General features: G+C 41.7%; 1 protein-coding gene across 3 annotated transcripts; it reads left to right on the top strand.

Annotated features, from left to right (window-relative positions):
- Positions 1 to 1,050: 1,050 nt before the first annotated feature.
- DGKE (diacylglycerol kinase epsilon) lies at positions 1,051 to 25,879 on the top strand. 3 transcript variants are annotated; one of them, XM_060252651.1, is made up of 13 exons: positions 1,051 to 1,139; positions 1,997 to 2,136; positions 4,690 to 5,167; positions 11,021 to 11,180; positions 14,971 to 15,090; positions 16,545 to 16,688; positions 18,313 to 18,470; positions 19,218 to 19,269; positions 20,052 to 20,165; positions 21,868 to 21,939; positions 22,614 to 22,741; positions 22,972 to 23,083; positions 24,701 to 25,879. In XM_060252651.1, exons 3-13 carry the CDS (start codon positions 4,713 to 4,715, stop codon positions 24,890 to 24,892), a joined length of 1,707 nt encoding a protein of 568 aa, XP_060108634.1. In that variant the 5' UTR covers positions 1,051 to 1,139; positions 1,997 to 2,136; positions 4,690 to 4,712; the 3' UTR covers positions 24,893 to 25,879. The 3 variants fall into 3 exon arrangements, with proteins under 3 accessions (XP_060108634.1, XP_060108635.1, XP_060108633.1); XM_060252652.1 differs by having other exon boundaries at positions 1,051 to 1,146; positions 1,997 to 2,120; XM_060252650.1 differs by having other exon boundaries at positions 1,051 to 1,146.
- The last annotated feature ends 1,264 nt before the right edge of the window (positions 25,880 to 27,143 follow it).

Raw genomic sequence — 27,143 nt, 5'->3', positions numbered from 1 at the left:
TCATCCCTAGCCGAAGATTGCCTCTTAAATCCCAATACTCATCATATTTAGTCTGCTGCAAAGAGGATCTTTTTAAGGGGGGGGGGAGATTAAAAAATCATGATAAAAATGAAGAAAATGATGGTCACTAAAAAAAAAATACAAAGCTCCTTCAGCATGGGTAACTACAGAAAGCCAGGGCATTCCATGGAAAACAGATGTGACACATCTGAGCACTAGGAAGCAACAAGCCATAACTATTATAACCTCCACAAGCATCTCCAAGGGGAAACCACAAAGGACAAATTGCAGTATTCAAGCCCTGGGCATAAAATGCTATTCCTATCTACTTTAACGTTGCCATTGCATTAAAATCTTTGACATTACTTTCAATCACACATCTTAGGCTGAGTGCCACATTGCTGTTTCCACACGACATAGTACCTGCAAAGTGGAACACTGCCTGAAATTCAGAGGTCCCATCCTTAACTATTCCAGGGATGTTTTAATGATTTCTTAAGATAATGTAGGTAGGTGAGGTGCTCATAGAAACATTAGGGCAGAAATCCTATGCCTGAAAGTGACAGAAGTTTTGTGGTATCTGAAACACCAAGGAGTTTTTTCATTCTAGCACAAGTTTTCGTGGACAAGAATCCGTTTGTCAGATGAACGCAGTAGCTGCTCCCTGGGCAGATGTGTTTGTTTATTAATTACTTTATTTCACACACACATCAGAGTCAGACGGTAATAAAACGCAGAAAACAGAGTACGATCTAAGTACGTATGTAAAATCCATATGTAATCAAGAAACATAAATTCACAACAGCACCGACTAGCTGTCGTAGCTTTGGCTGAAGAACCCTGTGTCCAAGAATAGCCATACAGGAGATGACAAGGTTTATGAGCTTACGCGTAGAATCCGACCGACCGTGCTATCGCCATCCCGTGGGCATGCCTCACTTTTACGACTTCCAGCATCTTTAGTCCAACCTCTTTCCTCCACAGGCAGCTTGCGATTGGTGACCTGTTTCCTGGCAACCCCCATCAGCGGCTTCCCTCCTGGCACTGCTCCTCCTCTTTTCTGTACCAGACGGCCTCTGCTGCTTCCGTTTCCGCCGCTCATCCGTTGCCTCGCGCCGGGTGGGATTGTACCTCTAGCGGTTTGTGGTAGGGCTGTGCACGGGAGGCAGGCAGGCGCTGTTTAGCCTGACGTGGGGGTGGAGTGGGTGTGCGTTGTGGTTTGACTGGAGGGGTAGGGTGGGTGTTGCGTTGGTGGTGTTAGTGGGGCAGCTGTATTGCTGCCGGTGATTCAGGAGTGGCCCATTTGAAGGGGGTTAACTGCTGTTGTCTGCAGTGAAGGGTAGTTACTACAAAGGGTGGGAGGAAGAAGGATTTGAGGATGAAATTATTAACTAGTTGCTGAGTACTAGTAGTACTAGCCCTGAATGGTTAGTTGTGGCTATACCAGTTGAACGGTGGAGTGACTTTCTTAAGGGGATGCCCCCCCCACACACCTGATTTTTGTTTCTGAAGATTTTGTTTTATTTTTAGTGGGTTCTGTTTCTGACCTAATTGAATGTTGTGTACTTAAATTTCATCCTGTGTTTACCTTATTCATTGACATTTCTCCATATCTTTTACATAAAAGGGTGGGACAGTGGGAGGCACAGTGGCTCAGTGGTAGAGCATCTGCTTGGTAAGCAGAAGGTCCCAGGTGTTCAATCCCTGGCATCTTCAACTAAAAAGGGGCCAGGCAAGTAAGTGTGAAAAACCTCAACTTGAGACCCTGGAGAGCTGCTGCCAGTCTGAGTAGACAATACTGACTTTGGTGGACCCAGGGTCTGATTCAGTATAAGGCAGCTTCATGTGTTCTTATGTTTATATGTTCAAGGTTTGCTTCATGAAGAGCTGCTGTGTTTGTATCTGGACTCATCTACAAAAAGCTTGTTTGAATAAAATTACGTTAGTTTTTAAGTTGTTGTGAGATTCACTCTTATTCTTGCTTGTTTGATTGCAGGTGACTTCATCTGGAGTTGCTGCAATTTCCTCTCTTTGGTTTTGTCCTTGTGGATTAGAAGAGACACAGCATGTCCAAATGCATACTGAAAGTGGGCAGAATCTACCCTTGTACCATCGTGGTTGTGAGTGTGTTAAGGGGTAATTTAACTGGTCATCATTAACCTTGTTTCTTGCATTATTAGGTATACACAAGACTGGTTATCTGTAGTATGACTAAAAAAGTGACTTGTGTTATATTTTTGGAGGTGTGTGTGTGTGAGAGAGAGAGATCTAGGATCTGGCTGTCTTGTCTAATTTGCTTTTGTCAGCAAGGCTTTGAACCAGGGGTTTTTGTGGGGGGGGGGGATTTTTTTGGGGGGGTGGTAAAATAGGAACCAAATGAGCAATAGCCAGATAGTAAGTATAATCGTCAGGCTGTATCTTCAGTTTTGGGGGGGCAGGGGTGAAAAATGGTCAGTAAAATCAGTAAAAGTCAGGTTTTTTATCTTGGTCGTTAAAGTATCCGATTTTTTTTTAAAGGTCAGTAAAGTCAGTATGTTTTCGTGAATGCAATTTGTGGGAGTTTTTTGTTTTCATTACTGAATTGTGGGCAAAAGAAGAGGATAAGAAAAAATGGTTGTGGATGGAGTGCAGAAAACTGTTTCAAAATGAACTATTTCATTAATAACTTCTTTTCAGCAAAAAACCAAAGATAAAGTAGAAGCAAAGACAAGTCTTACAATACAGTAATTGTATTTTGTTCTCATAATAAGTATTTTATGCATGATTTTAATGTTTTATTATTTATTCAGTATTTATTTAATTTGATTTTATATCACCCATTCCCTGTAAACAGAACTCAGGGTGGTGTACAGCAGTAAATAAACAACATATTATATAGATAAAAACATTACAATTACAACAAAATATCAGTCAAATTTGCTTAAATGGTGATCTGAATTTCCAGTTATGCTACCATCTTGCTTTGTGGGGGGGTGGGGTGCCAGCTGTTGCTGTCAAGCGAATGCCTGGCAAAACATCTCTGCCTTACATGCCCTGTGGAACTGCATCAAGTCCTGCAGGACATGGATATTACTCAACAGAGAGTTCCCCCAGGTTGGGGCTAGGGCACTAAAAGCCCTGGCTAAGAACAACTGGATATCTCTTGGGCTTGGAACTAAAAGCAAGTTCTCATCAACTGAATGCAATGCCCTTTGATATTTATTTATTTATTTATTTTAGTATATTTCTATTCTGCCCATTCCCCGTAGGGCTCAGGGCAGAGCACAACATATAATAAAACAATAAAAACATTTAATGAGCAGACAAAACAGCACTCAGAAAATTTCTATATCATCACAATATTGCCCAGCCTGGCAATCTCACATCATGACAAGATGTTATCCCATAAAGACGGCAGATATTATTCCATTTTATAGCACAGATGACCTGGTCCTGAGGATACATGGGTACCAGATCATTAAGGGTGTTAAAGGGAAGCACTAAAACCTTGAAGCTTATCCGGTGCTCAATTGATAAACAGTGCAGCTCATGCAGCACAGGTTGAATGTGTGCTGTTCACAGGGTCCCTGTAAAGACCCATGTTGCTGCATTCTGTACCAGCTGGAATTTCCGACTCAGTCTCAAGGGGATAGGCTATCATAGAGCGAGTTACATTAATCCAGTCTGGAGGTGACTGTTGCATGGGTTACTGTGGCTAGTTCAGGGCACAACAGGTAGGGGGCCAGTTACCTTACCTGGCCTACTGGAAAAAAGCCAGTCTGGCAAGATTTGTGATCTGGGCCTCCGTTGATAAGGAGGCATCCAAAATCACACCCAAACTCTTGACAGTGCTGTTGATAAGGGCACGCCATCAAGAGCTGGGAATTGGCATCCCAACCCTGAATCCTCCCTGCCCAGCCATGGAGCCTCCATCTTAGTAGGATTCAGTCTCAGCCAGCTCTGCTTTAACCATTCCACCACAGCCTCCAACCCCGTCAGCCAAAACTGATGGGGGCAGTGTCCAGTCAGCCACCCATCAACAGATATAGCTGGGTGTCATCAGCATACTGATGACACCCCAGCCCAAATCTGTTTTGCTGTTTTACTATCTGCACTATGCGATTGTATTTAAAAGGGAATCTTTTCCTACCTAAAAGTGTTGTACAATAATGAAAACATTGTCCTACCTTCATAAAAATAGTTTTTCAATATAAAGGTGTGTGATGGCTGGCTGTGTGGATGGTAGAGGCCAGATAATTTAAAGTCCCAATTTTACTTTAATTTATTAATAGACAAATTAAATTGTTCAGTTATTTGTCAGTTTTTGGCCAGCTTTTTTGGAATTTTGTTCAATAAAATCAGGAATTTTGACTCTTTTGCTAGTTTCTAGCTCTGACATTTGGTATCATGTCATGGTTAAGGTAATGTTTAATTAACCATCCTTTCTAAAGTGATTGAGAAGAACAATGTGTTTCTTCTCAGGATACTGATGTTTATGTGTTATAGTTAAGCCGCAAATAAAAAACAAAGGTGACACTTGTAGTGTGAGGCCTAATGAGGGAGTGACCAGCAAGGTAGTGTACAATGATAAACATAGAGATTAAGGCAGTGGCATTGCTTAAGTGAACTAACCTATTCGGTTATAGCAGCAGTCCTCTCGGGCCTATAAGACCGCAAGTTAGCCCCCTGTCTTTTGTTTCTCCTTTATAGAGGACAGAGTAAATCAGTAGAGGATGGAAAAAGGCAAAAGCAGCAGACTAATCCCTTCTTCAGGTCTGTTGGCAGAACGGAGTTTGGCCTTCTGGACTCTTTGTTCGATCATTGTGCCAATACTGATCACCTTGTGGTGCAGCTTTCGGCGATCACGGAGGCAAGGGCTGGTGCAGGACATTTTACGCAAAAGCAAGCATGACTGGCAATATGTGGACCTCTTTAGCCAGCCCACCTATTGCTGCATCTGCTCTCAGCACATCCTCCAGGGAGCTTTCTGCAACTGCTGTGGATTGTGTGTTGATGAAGGGTGCCTGAAGAAGGCTGAGCGTCGTTTCCTCTGCAAGGAGATCATGACAAGGGGTGAAGGAGGGGTCTCTATGACACACCACTGGATTCGAGGCAATGTCCCTCTGTGCAGCTATTGTGTCATGTGCAAGCAACAGTGTGGCAATCAACCCAAGCTTTGTGATTACAGGTAATGCTGAGGACACAAATGTGATGGCAGTGTTATGATAGAAGTACTGTGTTCAGATATTTGCACCCAAGACTTAACCACTGTAATATGTCATTTTGGAGGTTTCCTCTTGAAGATAGTTGTGTAGGTGGTGGTGGTTGTTACAGAACAGGGGTCCCAATGCACAAATGTGCTGTGCCTTTCTTTACTGGCTGTAGTAAGTTTCCTGTAGCTTTCTTTGTTCAAGGTACTGCTTAGTGGCTGTCACCTTCTTTATCTTAGTTATATCCCATCACAATGTCTCCAGGCTGCCAAATAGACATTAAGATAAAAGAGCCTAGGGCTTCCTAACTTTTGGGCTCTCTTAATTCCGTTTTTGGAGAACATGTAAGATGTTCTTGTTGACTTTGTTGACATTAAATGTTGAGCAAGAGCTTATTCTAGCAACTTTAAAGCACCTTTGTATGTAAATTTTATGAAAAGAAGTAAAGATGCATTTTTCTTAATGTCATAAAGCTGGCATAATGCCAGCTTGTAAAGATCCACCCACCTGGTTCCCAGTAGCAAGTGTTGCTTTGAAATAACCATGAAGGGAATCTTTAACAAACTGAAAAGAAATTGGTTATTTTGTTGTTCTTAAGTCATTGATTGTTGTTACTGATGAACATTTACCAGCAAAGGCTGTCTGATAAAAATGAACTGCCTTTGCATGTAAAGCCACAAAGAGAAATCACGTTGGCCTATTGAGATATGGTTGAAAGGTTACTTGCCTTGTTTTTCCTTATCATTTAATGTACTTAGTTTCCTTATCATTTAATGTACTTAGATCCAGGTGGGCAGCCATGTTGGTCTGAGGCAATAGAACAAAATAGGAGTCCAGTAGCACCTTTAAGACCAACAAGTTTTATTCAGAATGTAAGCTTTGGTGTGCATGCACACTTCTTCAGACAAGGAATTTAACGTACTGTTTGACTTACAAAGCACATGCAAGACAGCAAACAGGTCTGTGAAGCACTATATGAGTCTCCATTTTTTGTAACAATTCCAGGGCAATCCTAAGCAGAGTTGCACTTTTCAAAATTCATTGAAGTCAATGGACTTAAAAGGCTGTAAAATCACTTATGATTGCACTGCCATTTGCAGAAGTCAAGCTAGTATGGGAAAGCTGGTATGGGAATATAACCATAGGCACATGGTTCAGTCCTATTTTTGAGTCATTTGTGTACACCTTCTCTAACTTTCTAATTAGCTGCCTCAAGCCTCTGACATGGGCTAGAACCTTAACCAATCACACACCTTTCCCCCACAGATACCCTTGGTGGCAAGTATTTGGTTTACTTTACAATTACCGTCTTTGCTTTCATTATGCTATTATTCTGATTTGCTGTGAAACTGGCATATCTAGGGAGACAGGATGCTGAAGGGTGCTGCCAAGTAATATTTCCTTGGGGTATTTCTCCAAGAACAAAATTCATTTGAGATAATAATGTGAAACTCTATATTTGGAATTCTCTGCTGCAGGAGGCAGGGCTGATTATGAATAAATTTTAAAATGCATTAATTATGCAAATCAATATACAGTATTTAAATGTTTGTACTGCATAAATGCATAAATGTAGCTCCTGCTATTTTTCATGTTCTCTCTTGGGTTTACTAATCATGGAGGAGTGCTGATGCCCCCCTCCCACAACCACTGAAAACATTCAGCAACTCCTATGACTTTTGACTTCAGCAGGCATTGCTTACATGGTTTCTAGCTAGCAAACTAGTTATTATAAAGGCTAGAAATCTGCTTTTAAAAAATGAATGTGAAAGTTCTCAAGAAGCTGAATTTGGTGTCCGTTGCGGGAGGGACACATGTAGAACCCTGGCTAGAACTCCCTATTTTAGGGGGTGGAGGGATGAGCATTTCCCTCCAAACAGTGGGAAGGCTGCCTTTCGAATGCTTTTGGTATCTTTCAAATATGTCTAGTATATTGTGAACTTCAGTACATGTCCTATCCTGAAAAGAGGGATGCTGTGCTCTTAAATAACAAGCATTGTGACAAGCACATGAAGAAAGCTGCTTGAAGTAGAATATACTGTGACGGCTGTCTGGCCTTTTTTTTTTTTAATGCTACCCTTGCAATCTTTTCTGAAACCATATTTGCATGTAAAAACTCCTCTAATATATTGGTAAGAGCAAATGTACCAGAGGGCAGGGTGGCTGTAGCTGTGATGGTGTGAATGCAACTGAAAAGCACCATCTCTGGGTTTGGTGGGCACTTCAGAAGTTAACCAAGCTAGCACTGCCGGGGTGTAAGTCTGCCTAGAAGCCACAGGTGCTTATGGAGAAGTATGCCCCAAATCCCAGATGTGAAGAAATGAACTGTGCTTACTTAGCTGTAATGAAATGGCACTCTGTGCATGTGCAAAGGCATTCTTTGCTGTTAACTTGCATACTGTGGAGCAGAGCACTAACTCTAGAAGCAGGTTCCAGGGCTGAGCACTGGCTCAGAGTAAACCAATACAGGATTCTTGTATAAGCACTATCTCTAGTACTTGGGATATGCTGATGAACCCTGCAGACAAGCTTATATGCAGCAATTTTTAAATAGTTAGAAGTGGTTTGGGAAGATGTTATGTAATAAGGTTTCTGTGCACCCAAATAAGAGAGAGAATCTACGTATTGTTGAAAATTCAGTGGCTTATTCTTGAAACAACCATTTATTCAGAACCCCCGTGTCTCTCTAGCTCTGTGGAAGGCACCACCGCTGATCTCATTTTGAGATGGACTAGCATGAAGGGCACTATAAATAGTGTCCAAGGCTTTTTGAATCTTGTGTTCAGGTTGGAACTGTGCTTGGATGATAGGAATTTAAGCATCCTGTTACTATTCCCCTCTCCACCCCTCCCAGCTTGTTTCTGGAATCTTGATCTTGTTTCAGTGGCACAGCAACAGGGCTTGAATATATGAAACTTGAGTACTAATTTTACAAAATTCTGTAGACCCAGTCCTCCCTTTCAACTTAGTTTGACTCCAGAGCTTTTTTACAGAAGCAGCCCAGCAGGAACTCATTTGCATATTAGGCCACGCATCCCTGATGTCACCATTGTTTCACACAGGATTTTTTTTGTAGAAAAAGCTCAGCAGGAACTCATTTGTATATTAGAACATAAGAGAAGCCATGTTGGATCAGGCCAATGGCCCATCCAGTCCAACACTCTGTGTCACACAGTGGACAAAAACCCAGGTGCCATCAGAAGGTCCATCAGTGGGGCCAGGACACTAGAAGCTCTTCCACTGTTCCCCCCACCCCCGAAGCACCAAGAATACAGAGCATCACTGCCCCAGACAGAGAGTTCCAACAATATGCTGTGGCTAATAGCCATTGATGGACCTCTGCTCCATATGTTTATCCAATCCCCGCTTGAAGCTATGCTTGTAGCCACTGCCACCTCCTGTGGCAGTGAATTCCACATGTTAATCACCCTTTGGATGAAGAAGTACTTCCTTTTATCCATTCTAACCCAACTGCTCAGCTATTTAATTGAGTGCCCGCAAGTTCTTGTATTGTGAGAAAGGGAGAAAAGTACTTCTTTCTCTACTTTCTCCATCCCATACATAATCTTGTAAACCTCTATCATGTCACCCCTAAGTTGACATTTCTTCAAGCTAAAGAGCCCCAAGCGTTTTAACCTTTCTTCATAGGAAAAGTGTTCCAACCCTTTAATCATTCTAGTTGCCCTTTTCTGCACTGTTTCCAATGCTATAATATCTTTTTTTAGGTGTGGTGACCAGAATTGTATACAGTACTCCAAATGGGGCCACACCATCGATTTATGCAGAGGCATTATGATACTGGCTGATTTGTTTTCAGTTCCCTTCCTAATAATTCCCAGCATAGCGTTGGCCTTTTTTTATTGCAGTCGCATACTGTCTTGACATTTTCATTGCGTTATCTACTACGACACCAAAATCTCTGTCTTGGTCAGTCTCCACCAGTTCACACTCCATCAACTTGTATTAGGGCACACCCCCTGACACCAAGCCAGCCGGAACTGCATTCCTGTGTGTTCCTGCTCAAAAAAAGCCCTGGTCTTGAGAGAGCTTGTGAGGAGTATCGGTTGGAGGGTCAGTCTAGAACCTAGAAGATCCTAGTTTGACTCCTTGCTCTGTCATGAAGCTAGGAGCCAAGCACTCACTTTTTAGAAAATTAAACTGTATAATTCTTTGTTTTCCTTGCTGAATTATAATAGCCCCCCTCATTCCCTGCCCCCAAATGATCTCAGCTGTAAGTCCCTGAAAAGTGCCACTTTTGCCTGCTGGGTCATATGTTGCCCACTGGTGGCAAGAGAGTTAACACAGCTGCTTATTGGAATGGGTTCTCCTGGGTTTCTAGATGCCCCCTCCCAAATAGACCTTAAGCCACTATGCCAAATGGACTTTCATGTGTGTAGCCAAGATAGAGTTAAAAGATCCTTCATAGCTCAGACTGTTCATTAAGGACCTCATTCACCTCTGTGAATCTCAAATATGTACCATTTTGCAATATTTTAATATTAATAAGTTTGTACCAAAGTACTCAGTGTGCCTTTTCCAGCAAGAACACCCAAGTCATTTTTTTCCTTCATAAGCAAAGATATTTATACATGGTCTCTTGCTCTCTCTGTGCTCACTATTTGAGGATGTAATGTTGGTAAGATATTAACAAATCAGCATTGCTTTCCTGGTCATGGTAACTGCGTGCATTACTTTCTAATAACATTTCTTTTGGCATATTAGCCATCATCTATATACAAAGCATTTTTATCGCTGAAACTACAGATTGATAGGCATATTTAAAACTGCCTACACCTTTAACTTTTTAAAACTGAGCTTTTTGAAACTTTTTGAAACAAGAAATGAGCTAATTAACAGATATGCATTTTTTAGGTAGCTATACCAGAAAATATGTCAATACAGTATCTTGAAGGTGCTTACTGGATGAAAAGAACTCAGGAAAACAGGCTAAAATGTAGTCATGTGTGCCTCTGTCCCAAGGGCCTGCTCAAGCAGATAAAGTTTCCATAAGATAAGACTTTCATAAAGTATAGATCTTGATTTCTGGACTATCTGTAGTAGGAATGAATGGAGCAAAATGGCTAGGTTGCTGGATTTTGACTGTTGAGTCCTGGATTTGAACTGCACTCAGCCACTGCGGACACTGGGTCTAGCAATCTTAGTAGTCCGAGAGAGTGTCACAGCCCCAAGGTCATCCTGTATGTTTTCATGGCAGAGTGGGGATTTGAACCTGGGTCTCCTAAATCCTAGTCTGAAAAGCTAACAGCTGCTATGCCACATTGACTCAGTCTAACCTCTCTCACATGGCTGTTATGAAGGTAAGATTTGGGGAAGGAACACTTTATGTAGTACCTGAAATTCCTTCCATGGAGAAAAAGTGGGATTAAAAAAATTAAAATTATGAGGCAACAGGTGGGAACTATTTGTATTATGGCCTCTGTATCCAAACTAAAAACTGGTGCTATAGTTAAGATAGAATCCTCTGAGATCTCAATGGCATACAGCAGGGCTTGGGTATGTTGGGCATTTGCCATTTTGGTGCTTTGTAATTAATAACTGGTACCTTGAGTTATGCCTGGATGGAAATATTGAAACAGCACAGATATGAGTTTGAGTGTGCCATTTTTGGCAAAGGATAGAAGGTTTGTTGCATCAGCCAAAAGCCATATGGCTGCTTGTGAGCTGTAAGAAATAATTGGGTGGTAGAGAATTTCCTGATTAATTATAGCTTTCTGCTGGCTGCAGCTTGATTCCCCCCCCCTTTCTTGGCTTGAAAAGAAGAGGATTGCAAAACACAGCAGCCTTCTAAACTCTTCTCCTCTTCTGTTCAGGTGCATTTGGTGCCAGCACACCGTGCATGATGAATGTATGCAAAATTCCTTGAAGAGTGAGACCTGTAATCTTGGAGAATTTCGCAGCTTAATTATCCCACCATATTACTTGTTCAGCGTCAGTCAGATGCGTAAAGACAAGAAAACAGACTATGGCAAGGTAAGCTTTGCTTTGTTGTATTATCTGCGAGCTGTGAAACTTAAAGGGTTGCTTGGACTCTAGCAGTGTGATGGCTGCTTTGTGTGTCCACCCTAATCTGTGGATCCTTTCCCTGTGGCAAGGGTGTTTGTATAAATGTCTTCCTTCATCTGATATTTATTTAAAGCAGTTTTTTTTTTCTTTAAAACATTGGTTGAAATATCTACAGATCTCTGCATCTTCTTCCAGGTACCCTATCTGGGGTTTGATTAACACATGCAAGGAAATAAGGTGGTAAAATGGACTGTATAATTTCAAACTAACAGTAGAGAATCCTCTTTTAGAATGTGCTCCTCTGTTAACACCCTGCAAAGAAAAAAACAGCAAAGAAAGCAGGAGGAAAGGGGGTAGAAACTTTTTCCCTGCTGTATTAATTTTTAATTGCATGTGTCTTTTAATGTAAGTGAGCTTTCCAGACTGAAAACTATCACCTCCATGCAAAGTGGTGCAATTTGTTCTACTGCTTCAGTATTTACCTCCTCCTGCATATGTAGATCAGGCCTCGGATGGGATGCGTGGGAAGAAATGGATCCATGTGGGTTTTTTAGAAAATGTATTCTTTACCTGCTTGGGTTTCTCTTGGAGCCTAGGAACACTACTACCTTGTGATGTTTCCCTTCAGGTTAGTACAGACAACCTTAAATTGGAGAGGAAAGAAAAGAAGGAATGTGAATCCAGGAAAGCATTAAAATGTAAGACAACTGCTAGAAGTGGAAGTGAGAACACACTGACTGATGCCCGGCATGAATGCTCTTGGTGTTGCCTGGCTTTTTAAACCTCTCTCAAACTCATCTAACTTTGGAAAATGCCATAAAGCTAATCCTAATGCTTGCTGTGTTGACTTGAAATGAAGCCCGTTGATTTCAAAGGAACTTGCTTAAGATCACTGTGGTGTTGTGGACTGGTGTAGAAGATCCCAGCTTGTCTATGTGGCCAAGACATGCTTTCATGTGAATTGGTTTCCCATCTGTAAAATGGCAGCGCTGCAGTCCTTGCAGGGTTGTTGTGAAAATGACTGAAACGGGTTGCAAAACATTCTGCATGCAATATGACTTGTACATATGATTCTTGATTAATTTAGGATTGCAAAAAATGGGACTGTACTTTTGTCCTTGGATCTAATGGCTTGTGAGACAATTTTATTTATACACTTTTTGGTTTCCCACTGTATAATCCCACTGTTTAAATAAAATCTTAAAGTCCATCTAAAATAATACCAGTCAAAGGGCAAAGTGGATAAAGAATAGCATGCCTTCCAAACTGGGGCGGGGTCTTTATGGGAGGATATCCACATAACACCATATTCTAAACATTCTCTTTCTAGGTGATTCCTGAATGTTTTCTTTCCCAAGCCTGCTCTGCTCCTATCTCTTTTAAAGGAACATTGTCCAAGTGTGTTATTGTGCAGTTTGGAAAGAATGGCCTGCATTTTCCTTCCATGCGACTGGTCCTATCGGCACCATTTTCCCCACTGCCATCCCCTCACAGTGCCATTTTTTTTACCATTTTTATTTGTCATGCTACCGTAGGGCCTGTTGCAGATTTTAAAGAAAAACTGGTAATTGCTATTGCAATTATGAATTCTCTGTAGGATAAGAAGTAAGAAACAAGTTACTACTTACTGGCACATTTATTAATTAGCAGGAGAAGCAGGCTTGCACTGCTGTGTAGGGGTCCATTCTGACACCCATTTGAATGTATTTCCTTTTAGAGCAGGGGTGTCAAACATGTGGCCTGGGGGCCAAATCAGGCCCCCGGAGGGCTCCTATTAGACCCTCGAGCAACTGGCTCTTGTCGGCTTCCTTTTCCCTCTCTCTTGCTTCCTTCTGCATCTCAGCTTGCTTTGCAAGTCTTGTTCAATTGCACAGGAGCTACAGAGTAAACCTTGATTTTCTCCATTGGTTGAGGCTCCTCCCCCTCCTGGTCCCCTGGGGCTGGAGGGAAAGAGCCAGAGCTTCCTTCGCCCAGTTCCCTGGATCCCATGAGAGACATACAAAGAAAGCACCTTTAAGACCAACAAGTGCTAATGTTTTAAACATGTTTTAAGTTTTTATTAAAAGAATCTTTAGTTGTGTTTGTCTGTGTCCTTTAAAAAGTTTATATTTCTGCTACCTCATCTGAAATAGGTACACACATGGCCTGACCTGGCCTGACATAGCCCGGCCCGTCAAGGTCTCATTTATGTCAGATCCCTTCTATTTTAGAGGTTGTTGGCAGGGCTTTTTTTGAGCAGGAATGCACAGGAACACAGTTCTGGCTGGCTTGGTGTCAGGGGGTGTGGCCTAATATGCAAATATGTTCTTGCTGGGCTTTTTCTACAAAAAGCCCTGGGTGAAACAATGGTGATGTCAGGGGGTTTGGCCTAATATGCAAATGAGTTCCCACAGGGCTTTTTTTTTTTAACGAAAAAGCTCTGCTTGTTGGTATATTGATCTTGCCTAGCAAATGCATCAGAAGGAGCCCCATGGTGCAGAGTGGTAAGCTGCAGTACTGCAGGCCAAGCTCTGCTCACTACCTGAGTTTGATCCCGGCAGATAGCCGGGCTCAAGGGTGACTCAGCCTTCCATCCTTCCAAGGTTGGTAAAATGAGTACTCAGCTTGCTGGGGGAAAAGTGTGGATGACTGGGGAAGGCAATGACAAACCACCCTGTAGAAAGTCTGCCGTGAAAACGTTGTGATGCGATGTCACTCCAGAGTCGGAAATGACTGGTGTTTGCACAGGGGACTACCTTTTTTCTTTTTCTTTTTTTTTTAGCAAATGCATCAGAATGGGTTTGACTACAATGTATCATTTGGCAAATCTTCAAATGTGACTTAAGCAGTTGTTGCCATCTAGATGCAGATTCCAACCCATTTGTTAGACACTCAATCGCCATAACATCAAACAGTCCAGATATGAATCTGGCCAAGGCCTTCTGGACTGCAACTGTAGGGGCTGTTGTCCATTCAGATGTTTTGTAAAAAACAAGTGAGCTAGACTAACACCAAACTTATAGAACAAAGCGGTAGACAAGTGCACCTTTAAGATCAACTAAGTTTTATTCAGAATGTAAGCTTTCATATGCTCTAAGCAGACTTCATCAGACAAAAATGGAATGGCAAGCAGTCCTAAATATATATTTAGGACTGCTTGCCATTCCATTTTTGTCTGATGAAGTCTGCTTAGAGCATATGAAAGCTTACATTCTGAATAAAACTTAGTTGGTCTTAAAGGTGCACTTGTCTACCGCTTTGTTCTATTGCTTCAGACCAACACAGCTGCCCACTTGGATCTATCTACACCAAACTTATTTTTGAAAAGTCAATTACTGCAGGTAGCTACTTGAAATATCCAAAGAAGCCTTTGAACTTTCAGCATGCCCTGAAACATATCTTTTCTCCAAACCCTCTCCCCCCGTCCCGATGAAGAATTTTGGAAGAACTGAAAAGCTAGTTTGCTATTTGCAACGATTTGACATTTAAAGTTATTTCACTGTCCTTGGATTCTTTTCATGATTTACGAAATGACTGATGTTAAAGCATAAAATAAACTAGCCCTTGTCTAGTATTGAATTGGAAAATGAGTGTGTAATGCAAATAGCAGAGCTGTTAGCTTGCTGTTGTTCTGTGCAGGCCGTAAAAAGAACATCTCCCTTATAAAATTGGTGAGCTTCCAAACAGTTTAAAAGAAAAAAGGAGAAGAGATCAAAGCCTCTGTTCCTCTGCTTTACTATTCAGATGAAATTGTAAGGATTGTTGTTTTTTCTTGCAGTTAACTTCCTGCTACAGACAACATTGGACTCCATTAATAATCCTGGCTAATACTCGGAGCGGGAACAACATGGGTGAAACATTGCTGGGACAATTTAAGATCTTACTAAACCCAGTTCAGGTAATTGTGCTGTTTTAGTTGCAATAACCTAGTCCCCAGGTTTCTGGTTGTTGGCTTCTTTCTCAGAGTTCCCAGGACAAGGAGCTAATAAATCTCAGCGCAAGAAGCCAGGCAAGTAGGGCCTGTCCCAGCCTTTCTAAAGCAAATCCACTCCCTTTTGCTGTCACATTCATCCAGTCTTCATTTTTTTTTTCTTTCTTTCTGTGGGACAGGGTGGCTTGGAAAGCAGCCATGAGGGCATGGTAATAAATCATATTTTGAGAACTCATAGGAAATGCAATAATCCCTCATGGATGATAAACCAAGAACCATGGCTTGCTTTCTCTTTAAGACTGGACTGTGCCCCCTTGAGCTCTCATGCTCTGCCTTCTGTGACTCAGAGCCTTGGGAGACCTGGAAACTCTTTTTTTACCAATGGCCAGCCAGTCATGGAGTTGCATCTGAAGTGTTTGTATGTATGTGTGAATTGTGTGTACATTGCCTTGTCTTCACACATTTTGTTGAGATCCTCCTTTCATAACAATGCCAGTTGCATTTACTGAGCAGCAAGGCTGACCATTTTGTATCGGATGCCTGGCTGAATAGCTGACATACAGTCTTTAGATACATGGTGTGGATGCTGTTGTTTAATTGTCACAGGCATAAGATACTCATTGGCTTATCACTGATTACAGTAACACAAGTACTTTTCTTCCTTCAGTTTTGCCATACTTGGTTGTGAACTTCTTCCTCCTTTGCCACCTCCCCCCTCCCTTAAGTCTTGCTTAGTGGCCAGCAGAGAAGAGTCCCAAATCTCCCTAAGAACAAATGTTGCTGTGGTTACTTCAACACTTATAGCTTGGATGCTGCAACATTGTTGGGAAATCCTCCTTTGCAGGAATATTGCAGAATGGCCACAGCTTGGATGGATTCAAAAGCTCCTTCAGCAAGACCCATCTTGCGCCTCAGTTCTTCAATTAGCTTCAAGTGAACTATCAGTGCAAACTCCTGTGTCGAAATCTGAGAGGTGTTTAAGAAGAGAGGCGACACAGTCTCTTGGGCATTTTTAAAAATTGTGTATTTTTATTCTTCAAAGTCTTGTTAAAATATTCAGCTTGCTTTGGAAAATAGCTGCCGCCTTTCTGTCACTTGAGCCCGACTGGGAGAATGTTACAGGATACTCTGACAGAAGCCTGCTGTTCTTTGAGCTTCCTGTTTTTTACACTTGTATCTCTCTCCTCAGTCCTGAAACACAGTTTTTTCAATCTGGGCGAGCCAAGATCTTGAAGTTCTCTGTCTCCTAAAATGTGACAGTTGAGTGTCGCTGCATAGACTTAAACTGTGCATGACCAACTTTGTTAACCATTTTGTATAGTGAAGCATCACTTTGCACTCTTGATAGGGACATTCAGCCCATGAAATGAAGTATTTATTAGGGCAGCAAGGATAAGCTCTCCTTCTCTTCCTCCATGCAGATTTTTGATCTGACCAAAACGACCCCAGGAAAAGCACTTCAGCTTTGCTCCTGGCTGCCTGTCAATTCGGCACGAGTTCTTGTCTGTGGTGGAGATGGCACTGTGGGCTGGGTCTTGGATGCAATTGATGACATGAAGATCAAGGTACAGTGTTTCCACATGATTCCTTTCAGTCTTATCCGCAAGTTAATTGTTCTACTGACTTGGTGTTCAATTTGTACCAACTTCTGGCCCTTTAGTTACTTCTCAGGTTTTTTTAATCTTGTCCTGGAAAACTTCTGAAGATCTCCTGACAAAGCTTACAGCGAAAGGCATTGGGATCCACAAGAGCTGAATAAATTCTCTGCTCTGCACCTTGCTCTCTCTCATCCAGCCCAAAGAATACATGCACTTTATGATCACAATAACCAGTTCGCTTTCACAGCCGAGTGAGAGTTTAAACCCAGGCTTCTTTGACACTGCAGCTCCTCTCCTGGATGCTGATAGGTGTTCCACAGGTGCAGAAGTCTTCCTTTTTTCCTTGTTTCTCAGGTTGACACCTGGTCTGGCATTGGAAACAAGTTGCAAGCTCCTTCAGGAGTCCCATTTTTCCCACTTTGAAAATCCCTATTACAGGCTTCCTCTGTGCAGCAAGGTCATGCTCCCCTTCTCAGTAACTTTCTGATGTGTTTTGTATGTCTGCTACATTACGTACATTAGTGCCATCATGTTGCAACCTATACGTTAAACTTTATTTCAATGCAAGGTTAGCTCTGTGAATCAGCAAATAATAAAAGAAAAAGCACATACAGTGCAACAAGCACAAAACAATGAACACAAATTAAGAGAGAAGACAAAGTAATACCTTCCTTGAACAGATAGGCAAAATTACTGACACTCACTGGGACTCAGGCAGCTGCTTATGTATCCCACAGGTCCATAGGCAGAATTTGCAAAAGTTAACTCTTGGGAGGAGTCAGAAAGGAGAGAGACCTGCAGTTGTTCAGATCTTCCTGGTATAGTTGAGGGAATTGGAGCAAAATACTGATGTTGTGTGTCGTTATAGAATGGGAAGTGCAACAAAGCCTGTTTGATAGATTCTACTTTCCCTGTATGACATGGGCAAAGCTGTTGAGGGACTGGGATATAATGGCATCTGCTTTCCAGGAGGACTGAAAGCAGTGCATTAAAGCATATCAGGGTAAAGAATCTCTGATATTTGGAGATCTCAAGGGATCTTATGGATACCCCAGTGAGAGGCTTTCAAGGCAAGTGAGAAGCAGAGGTGATTTGCCAGTGCCTTCCTCTGCACAGTCTATAGTGGTCACTTTGGAAGTACTGGCCATGCATAATTTCCAAAGTGTGATGAGACTGTGCCACATTGTTCTGTATCCCCTGTATTTCTGTTGGTTACTCAGAATAGTATCAACTGTACACAACTTGCCTCTTATAAGCTCTGTTCCCTTTATGCTTCTGTCATTAGTATGCAGCTCTGCAAATTGCTCTTGTTAGACTCCCCGCTGGGCCATTAATAATAGCCCTTGAAGCAGGTTTTCAATTAATAGTATTTAAGAAGTCTTTAACATTCCAGAATTAAGTACAAGAAGGTTGAGGAGCAAGCAGCTCTGTAATATTGAGAGCCTTTGAAAACTGTGCTTGTCTTTGCGTTTATGAAAGATGATTATGTATAACTGCAGTAGCGTATTGTACTTATGTAAAGATATATATAAAATCCAGTTTGTTTTTGTTCGTTAGTAAAAATTTTAAAAAGAGTTCTTTTGTCTGGCAGGGGCAAGAGCGGTACGTCCCGCAGGTTGCAATTTTGCCACTCGGTACAGGCAATGACTTGTCTAATACCCTGGGCTGGGGTGCTGGCTATGCTGGAGAGGTCCCTGTGGAGCACATCCTACGCAATGTCATGGAGGCTGATGGAAACAAGCTGGACAGGTAAACTACAAAGCAAAAAGTCTTCGTAGGTTTCACATCAGAGTGTTGATATTATATCTTGAGTCCTGAACGCTGTGCCTAGTTAATAGTGGGCTGGAGCCGAAGGTTCCATTCTCTTAACAGTGAAGACTTCTTCCAGTGGAAGAGGTGTGTTTCCCGAGAGGGAAGCTCCCTGCCCTGCAGGAAGGCTCTGTGCTTAGAGGAAATGAACTTTTGGATTCAGTTCTGTAGCTCTGCTGCATTAAAAGTTTCTGGCTGTATACATTGTTCTGTTATCAGTAATTCTAACTGCACTGTAAAAGAGATTAAAGAGAGGAGCTGTAAGCAAGAGAACCCCAGTTAAGCCATGGAAAGGGCAAGGGGTCATGCAGAGACACAGCAGCTACTGCAGATGGAAGCAGAGCTTGTGATGATTAGAGATCAGTAAGTAGCTTTAGAGAAGCCAAGCAGTATTAAGCCAAACCCACAAGCGTGGCATTGCCCTCTCTATAAAATTGCAACAGGATTGTAATGGTTTTAGGTATATCCAGTGCATAGTATAAATATTCTGCATTTATATGAGTAGATACGAATGGGGGGAAATGAATAGCACCCCCCCCCTCTTACATCCAGGTGATGTATTCTCATTAATATAAAAATCTATTAAAAACTGTTAGCAAGCACTAACAGTTTCACACATGCAGAGTTGCTTTGAGTAAAGATTACTACAACTATGGAATTTGGGAAATGACAACCTTTTTATTTCAGGTGGAAGGTCCAGGTAACAAATAAAGGATACTACAATTTAAGAAAACCAAAGGTATGGCTTGAAAATGGATGAATTTATATTATATTGTGAGTAAATTGCCATAACCTGGACTGGGCAGAAAGCAGACTATGATCACAACTAGCCAGTTTCTAGTGGACCATTTTGGGCCTACTGGGATTCTTGCAAAAGATGATGGGCTCAGTGGATCAAATTTTCTATTTGAAATAGACATGTGACTTATCTCCTTGCTGTATATGTGAATAGTAGCCCCGTGGCACAGAGTGGTAAAATTGCAGTACTGCAGTCTGAGCTCTCTGGGTTCAGATATCTGGCTCAAGGTTGACTCAGCCTTCCATTCTTCCGAGGTCGGTAAAGTGTAGATGACTGGGGAAGGCAATGGCAAACCACCCCGTAAAAGGTCTGCCATGAAAACATTGTGATGCGACATCACCCCGGAGTCCGAAATGATGGTGCTTGCACAGGGGACTATCTTTACCTGTGAATGGGTGGACATGTGAATAAAATATACTTGGGTTTCTTTCTCCTCTGTGTCTAGTTTGGTCCTAAGTGTTGGACTGTTTTTGTGTTCAGTGGGATTTATTCTCATGCAAGTAGGCATACAAATACTACCTAAATAGACCTTTTACAGAAAAGGAAATCTTCATGTCATTTTTGGTGTACACAGTACACCAAAGCATAGTACTAATCATACTAAAACAGCTAATTACAATGATGCAGTATGATGTCTTAGTTTCTGTTTTAACTATTGTTTTTGCTTTAGACTTTTCCCCAGGAATTTTTTAAGCCTGTTCAATTTTTTCATCCCTCTGTAGGTCTTCACAATGAACAACTATTTCTCTATAGGGCCGGATGCTCTCATGGCTCTGAATTTTCATGCACATCGTGAGAAATCTCCCTCTCTGTTTTCCAGTAGGATTATTAACAAGGTATGCTGGGAAAACCAAAACTTTCTGTTCCATTGGGTTGCAGCTGAGGAAATGATTTGGTTCATCCTTGTATAGCTGTTGTTTACAAACCTGGTAGACCATAATGACTATTGAATGGCAGAACTTTCTCCCCCTTTTGAATTGGGTTCTAGCCTTGCATTTCAAACAGTGCATCAAAGAAATACAGATATATTTTGTTGTAGTGTCCAGTTCGGCATAGTGGTTAAGAGTGGCGGGCTCCAATCTGGAGAACCAGGCTTGATTCCCCACTCCTTCACATGCAGCTGCTGGGTGATCTTGGATCAGTCACAGTTCACTCAGAGCTTTCTCTCAAGAGCAGTTCTCAAAGAGCTCTTTCAGCCCCACCTACCTCACAGGGTGTCTGTTGTGGGGAGAGGAAAGGAAGGAGATTATAAACCGCTCTGAGACTGTGTGAATAGTGGGGTATAAATCCAGCTCTTCATTGGGCATGATCCACCAAAATGCTCTGGGAGCTCCTGAATTCTGACAGTACTGTACCTGATCTTTGACAGTGTCAAAGTGGAGAGCCAGTTTGGTGTAGTGGTTAAGTGTGCGGACTCTTATCTGGGAGAACTGGGTTTGATTCCCCACTCCTCCACTTGCACCTGCTAGCATGGCCTTGGGTCAGCCATAGCTCTGGTAGAGGTTGTCCTTGAAAGGGCAGCTGCTGTGAGAGCCCTCTCCAGCCCCACCCACCTCACAGGGTGCCTGTTGTGGGGGAGGAAGGTAAAGGAGATTGTGAGCCGCTCTGAGATTCAGAGTGGAGGGCGGGATATAAATCCAATATCATCTTCTTCTTTGTTCAAAAATTTCATTTTACAAAATTTACCTTAAACTAAGTCTTCTCCCAGCATTTACAGTGTCATGGCAATTGCTCTAAAATGCAATTAATTCCTTGGAGATGAAGTACCACCCTACTTCCAGTGTTTTATTTTCTGTAGATAGTAGTGATATCATTTGCAGCAGGAACTTGGATATATCTGAAATGTCATAGATATTTTGCAACCTGGAAATCATACAAATGCTGAAATGCATATTAAGTTTGAAACTGGATGCAGAAATTCTGTTACCCAGGTTTTATAATTCTATTCTGAATGTTAATGGTAAGTGATTAATAGGGTCAAAAGATGGCAATGTGCCTTAGGTTTAGGAAATTCTCGTACATGTTTTTCCTTCCTTTTCTTTCCTTAAATCCTAAGAGTAGCTCAGTGTTAGTTTATCAATGATAATTTGCCCTGAATAGACAAAAGAGGATTTATAAATCCAACATGGATACATGCTGTATTTTAGCCCTGATGTGAATGTTTTATGCCCAGTGGGGCAACGAGGCAAAATCCACTCTCTTCCCCCCCCCCCCCCCCCCAATAATTAATGAATGTGCACTGTTTGCACTAAATGTCCATGGCCCTTGAAAATTTAACTAACTTGTTAGATAAGCAGGTTTATTCTTAATTTGGCAGGGAGGACTTGTAGGCAAAACATTTCAAAATTTCATTTGTGCCAAGGGAAGGAAAATCCTGTATTATCAAGGGGTTGGGAAAAGGAAGAGTATTTTTGCAAAAGATTTTCTTTGTAAAAATTCTCTAAAGGTAATAATAAAGGTTGAAGGTCTATGGCAGATAATTTGGAAAACATGTTCAGTTTTGTTTAATATTCCTTTTTACTCTTTTTATTTTTATAGGCAGTTTATTTTTTCTATGGAACCAAAGACTGTTTAGTGCAGGAATGTAAAGATTTGAACAAAAAGATTGAGGTAAGAGCTATTTTTGTCACCCCTCTGAAGTTGGTTTGCTTTTTTCTTCTCTTCCCAAGAAAAACACTTATAAGGCAGTGGAATCCAGAATGTAAAGATTCTAAGGCTTGATCTACACAATAAGGTGGTAGAATGGACTGACTAGTTTTATTTGTAGGAGGGGGGGGGAGAGGTCAATTTTCCATGCACCTCTACTTTAAAAACTCTCACTGTAGGGAGAAAAGCCCTAGCCTAGCACTTTGCATGCTATGCTAATCTTCTACTGCAGGGAATAATTTTTTTAAAAAAAATTGTAATCCTGCACTTGAAGTATGCCATTCTGCTGCAGGCATAGACATGGCCTGAGAAATTTTTAATTAAAGTGCAGTCTGAGAGCAAATTACTGTCCTGGTCAGATGGGAATTAAAAGCATGAGATGGGCACCTCCTTAGAGAAGGCTGGGGCGGGCCACTCCTACAGTGAGCCCTAGTGGGGTGTTTTAGATCTCCCTTCTTTCTTGCTCAGCATGAGCCATAAAATCAGGCTGTTGTGAACTGTTCAGAATTGCTCTCATCTAAGCAAAATTACAGCTCTTTTCAGGAATGTGGGGGTGTTTCCTGACCTTCCCAAAGGGCTAGCCTGAACCAGGTTATCATTACCAAGTTAAACTAATGCTTTCCTGTATGTTTTTAAAGCTAGAGTTGGATGGAGAGAGAATCAATCTGCCCAATTTGGAAGGGATTATCGTTCTGAATATTGGCTACTGGGGCGGTGGCTGTAGGCTGTGGGAAGGAATGGGAGACGAGCCTTATCCTCTGGCAAGGTAAGGATATTCTCTTGTTGTGCATAATTTTTTTTCTTATAGTTTGGGGTCCTTTCACCCTGGGAGTTGGTTCCTAAGTAAGGATGGTAGAATTGGATTGCAAGGAGAAGTAGAAACAGCCATATTTACACACACACACACTTACCTATTGGTTGCAGGGTTCCTATGAAGAATAATTTTAAAAAATGATACCCAGTAACTCTCTGCTTCTCTTCTGCCCTCAATCTTAGGCATGATGATGGCTTGCTGGAAGTTGTTGGTGTCAACGGCTCTTTTCACTGTGCACAGATTCAAGTGAAGTTAGCAAATCCTGTCCGACTGGGTCAGGCGCATACTGTGAGGGTAAGTGATATGTCAGGACATAACCACATGACTTCCCCCTCTTATTTATTCATTCATTTCATGTATACCAACCTTTCTCCCAAATGGGTGCCCAAAGTGGCTTGCATCGTTCTCTTCCCCTCCATCTCATCCTCACAACAATGCTGCGAGGTAGATTAGACTAAGAGTGTGTGACAAGCTTCTATAGCAGACTGGGGATTCAAAGTTGGATCTCCCAGATCCTAGTCCAACACTGTAACCACCACACCAGTTCTCAGGCTCATTTGTTCAGTGCTTTGGAGCTTGGCTTCCAAGTACATGACACTGGAAAACAGCAGGTGTCTTGGCTGACATTCTCTGCATCCCTAAGGCATCTCTTCAAAGGCAGCCATGCAGACCATGTTTATATTTTGCACTTGTGTGAACATACTGAGCAAAGCAGAGAAGGAAAACCAGCCTAGGACCCAGTATGCTGAATAATTCAAGAAGTCCCTGAAGTAAACACTGGCCCATAATCAGGGTCTTTGGAGTTAAATACATCTTTAAGATCTTGGCTGGCTAAACTGACACTTCTGTCTGGTGTATGCACTTGGCTTATCCTGCTTCTAGATTTCATGGAGCAGCAGAGATACTCCTCAAACAAGCCGTTCTTTCATGACAGCCAGTTCAGTCTGGGATGCCTCTGGAGCAGGGGTGGCCAAAATGTGGCTCTTTCACACACATTGGGTGGCTCTTGAAGCCCCCATTCCCCTGTCGGCTGCCTTGGAGATGGCATTTGTTTCTTTAAATGCATTTTTCAAGCAATCCGGTGACTTGGAGAATGCATTTAACATTACAAGTTGCTTTCTTTCCACCTCCTTCCTTGCTTGCTTGCTTCCTTGTTGGCTTCCTGCCTTCAAACATCTGACATTTATTCTTCGTGTCTCTTGCATTAAGCAAATTTGGCCACCACTGTTCTGGAGCCTCCCACCTTTTTGTCATGAGCCATGTGCATGATTTTCTGCTCAATATAAAACAACTGCAGAAGGACAACTGCAATATTACAATAGAAGCCAAGTGCTCTTCCCATCCTTGATTTTTGTAGCCAGTTCTTGTCTTTGGTTTTTGTAGCCCATTCTTCTCATCTTTGATTTGTAGCCCAAGGGTCAGAGCATATAAACATATTAAACAAACAGGATGGTTTCTTGTTTTGAACAGAGGAAAAAAGGTCAAAGAATATGGATCACAAGAAGACAAAGCAAACATAACAGGAAAACATGAATACCTTAAATTTGATGTAACCTGCTGCTTGGACTCAACAGAATCTTTTTCCTGCCAGTCCAAAACACTCCCTGATTCAGTCTCACTCTGAACCACTGTAGCGGTCCCCATAGCATAGCATCAAAAGTGCACACCGCCAAACTGCCAAGTTTGCAGCTGCACCACCAGTCATTGTGCCACTTTGGGGGGAGGGGTCACAGCTGGGATTTCACAAATGAAACTATGTTCCTTTTAGCATTTAGTTTGCTCGTTCACAAGGACTGATCTGCTAAAGATATCCTGGTTCAAGAATACTGTAGCAGTTAGGCTTAATGTGCTTTTTCCGGTTCCTGTAAGTCTGAAACCTGAATTTCATTTTTAATATCTTCCTGGTTGCAGTTGATCCTGAAGAATTCAAAGATGCCAATGCAGGTGGATGGAGAACCCTGGGCACAAGGTCCTTGCACTGTTACTATAACTCATAAGACCCACGCACTGATGCTGTCTCATTCAGGTGAACAGACGGATGATGATGTGTCCAGTGTATCTGAACAGGAACTGGCTAAGGATCAGACGGATGAAGACACATAGATCTTGGCCAGGTTTTGGCGCGACAGTAGTAAATTCAGTTTGGCTCTCACTGACAAGCTTTAGTGCTAACTATTTAGTCTCAAATAATCCTCTTAATGCTGTGCCATCTCTATGTTTATAAATGGCATAGGAATGACAAAAGCCATGCTTCCAGCGATAAAGAAATTCTGAGCCAGGCTTAAATTCAGCAAGCACTTTTGCTTTGGTGTATAGTATTAAGTGTGGAGGGGCAGGAAACTTATATTCAGAGCTCTGCAGGCTAAATGCCTCATCAGGCCTTCAGAGCTTTTGGGGATGTGTTCTGCGGAACAGCTGCCATTTTTCTTTGTAATTATGTAAACCTAATTTTGAGGAACATGTAACAATATCATGCAGTCATTTGTGGGTTACATGTTCCCAGTGCAGACATGACTCTCCTGATCTCCTAGCATGATTAGGAGATTGGAAACACTTCCTAGGTTTATATACTCTTTCCTTATCTCCACTCCCTTTTGGTTTTCAGAGCATGGTTATTTGTGCTGGCAATAACTTGGTTAACTCTGAAAAATCAAAAGCAGGATGTGATTGGATGCACTTTGTAGTAGGATCACCAGTTCTGTGTTAAGTTTTACTTTCCTTTTATTTGCTAGCTTCTTTGACCAATGTTCTTAAGTTCAAGATAAAACAAGACAATAAGCATTAAGTATTACTAGATCTCACAGCCAACTAGAAACAATTGCATATCACAGCAGTTTTATATAATAACCTCCTTAATAGTGGACACAGGAAAGTCTTGACCTATAGGATGGATTTCTCCCAAGCTGAGGCCTAATTGTTTGCATGTGCATTACAGTATTCACAGCAGAGAGATATGTTGATCTTGCTTCCTGAGTGGCTGATGAGAAGTTAAAAAATAATAACCTTGAACTCAGAATTCCATTGTTGTCAGCTTTTACAACTAAGAGTCTGTAGTTGTGGGTATTGCAAGTAAAACTATCTGATGTAACATGCGTGCAGTATGTTGATGACTTCCACTGTGATCACTGTATTGTTTCTTGAAAATACTTGCTGACAACAGAGCTCACAAAAAAAAGTCTGCTCTTTGTCAGACCCTGTAGCAAGGAGCTTAAACTCCTGAACAATTTGTCGTGCACTGATTTTGTACAGATACCTTGAAAGGAGATCTCCAAGCAGCAAATGACAACATGCTACCAGAGATCTCTGTAAATGAGTGTGGTAAAGGAAGGCGCTGTGTGTGCGTACCCTACCAAAATGAACAGGAGTCATTAAACGATAGTATTCTTGTTTCAGTGAGGCTTGTGCAGGGTCATCCCTGCCAAAATACTTTCCTTAGTCTTAACACTGAATTATTCACGTCACTTTAGGAAAGAGTCCCGTCTGTTTGTGTGTCTGGGTTTCTAGTAATGCATGGAATCTACGTGGACAGTGTTTTTCCACATTCTAAAACAATACTTTTATGTAGTTTCAATGAAGGAAGAGGTCTGTCAGATTTTTGTCAGGTTAGGCTAGTTTCAAGTTTGACAGTACAATTTAATAGCCTTGTGTCTGTGCCCAAGTCCTAGACATTGAAAGTTTGTTTCTTAGTTTCATGTAGCATATTAAATAGCAGTGGCTAATCAAGTATTGTCTCCCTGAAGGTAACCCACCCATCGGCCCAAAACCACTTTCAACAGATTTTGACTACTTCTGGAAAAGGCTGTGAGCTGTTAGAGTTATGCATTGAAATAGAATGGCCAGAAGTCCTCTTCAGGCCACATATGTTGAAGAAGACTATTTAAATCATCATAACTAAAGACAGAGCAGGAACAAGAGTGCTGGCCTTGTCCATGCATAGGCTTCAGCCATGTGAGTGGAAGCATTAGCAAAAGTGCAACTTCAAATCCCAGGAGAGTTGCCTGCACATGTGCTTTGTATGCACATAAATGTTGTTTTTTAAGTTCTGAAAAACAAACCGGGATCACAGTGTAAAGCCTAATAACAAGCAATCACTGTGATTTGTGGCTACTGTACTTTATAATTCATAAAAAATACAGATGGTTTTTAGAGAACACATAGATCACAGAAAAATCTCACAGCTGCTAATGTGATCCTGAATCACAGAAATTAGAAAAGTCGCATCCTTGGGATATTGTGGAACAGCTTCTGTAGTTAAGTTGGCAAGCATCTATTCTAGATGTAAGACTGTTTCATAGTTGATCTTCCTCAGAAATTCAACCTGATTAAGGACACATTAATAAACTGACTTGCCTCT

The sequence above is a fragment of the Heteronotia binoei genome, chromosome 13 (assembly GCF_032191835.1).
Source record: "Heteronotia binoei isolate CCM8104 ecotype False Entrance Well chromosome 13, APGP_CSIRO_Hbin_v1, whole genome shotgun sequence".
Classification (NCBI taxonomy): domain Eukaryota; kingdom Metazoa; phylum Chordata; class Lepidosauria; order Squamata; family Gekkonidae; genus Heteronotia; species Heteronotia binoei.
Note: the sequence above shows the minus strand (reverse complement) of the source record. Positions and strands in the feature narration are given on the sequence as shown.

What these genes read in the sequence shown, in the direction of transcription:
- DGKE (XM_060252651.1), top strand. Translation starts at nt 4,713, where the DNA reads ATGGAAAAAGGCAAAAGCAGCAGACTAATCCCTTCTTCAGGTCTGTTG. An exon ending in TCTTACTAAACCCAGTTCAG is followed by an intron (nt 15,091 to 16,544) that starts GTAATTGTGCTG and finishes TCCTCCATGCAG; the next exon opens with ATTTTTGATCTGACCAAAAC. An exon ending in GTCAGGCGCATACTGTGAGG is followed by an intron (nt 23,084 to 24,700) that starts GTAAGTGATATG and finishes TCCTGGTTGCAG; the next exon opens with TTGATCCTGAAGAATTCAAA.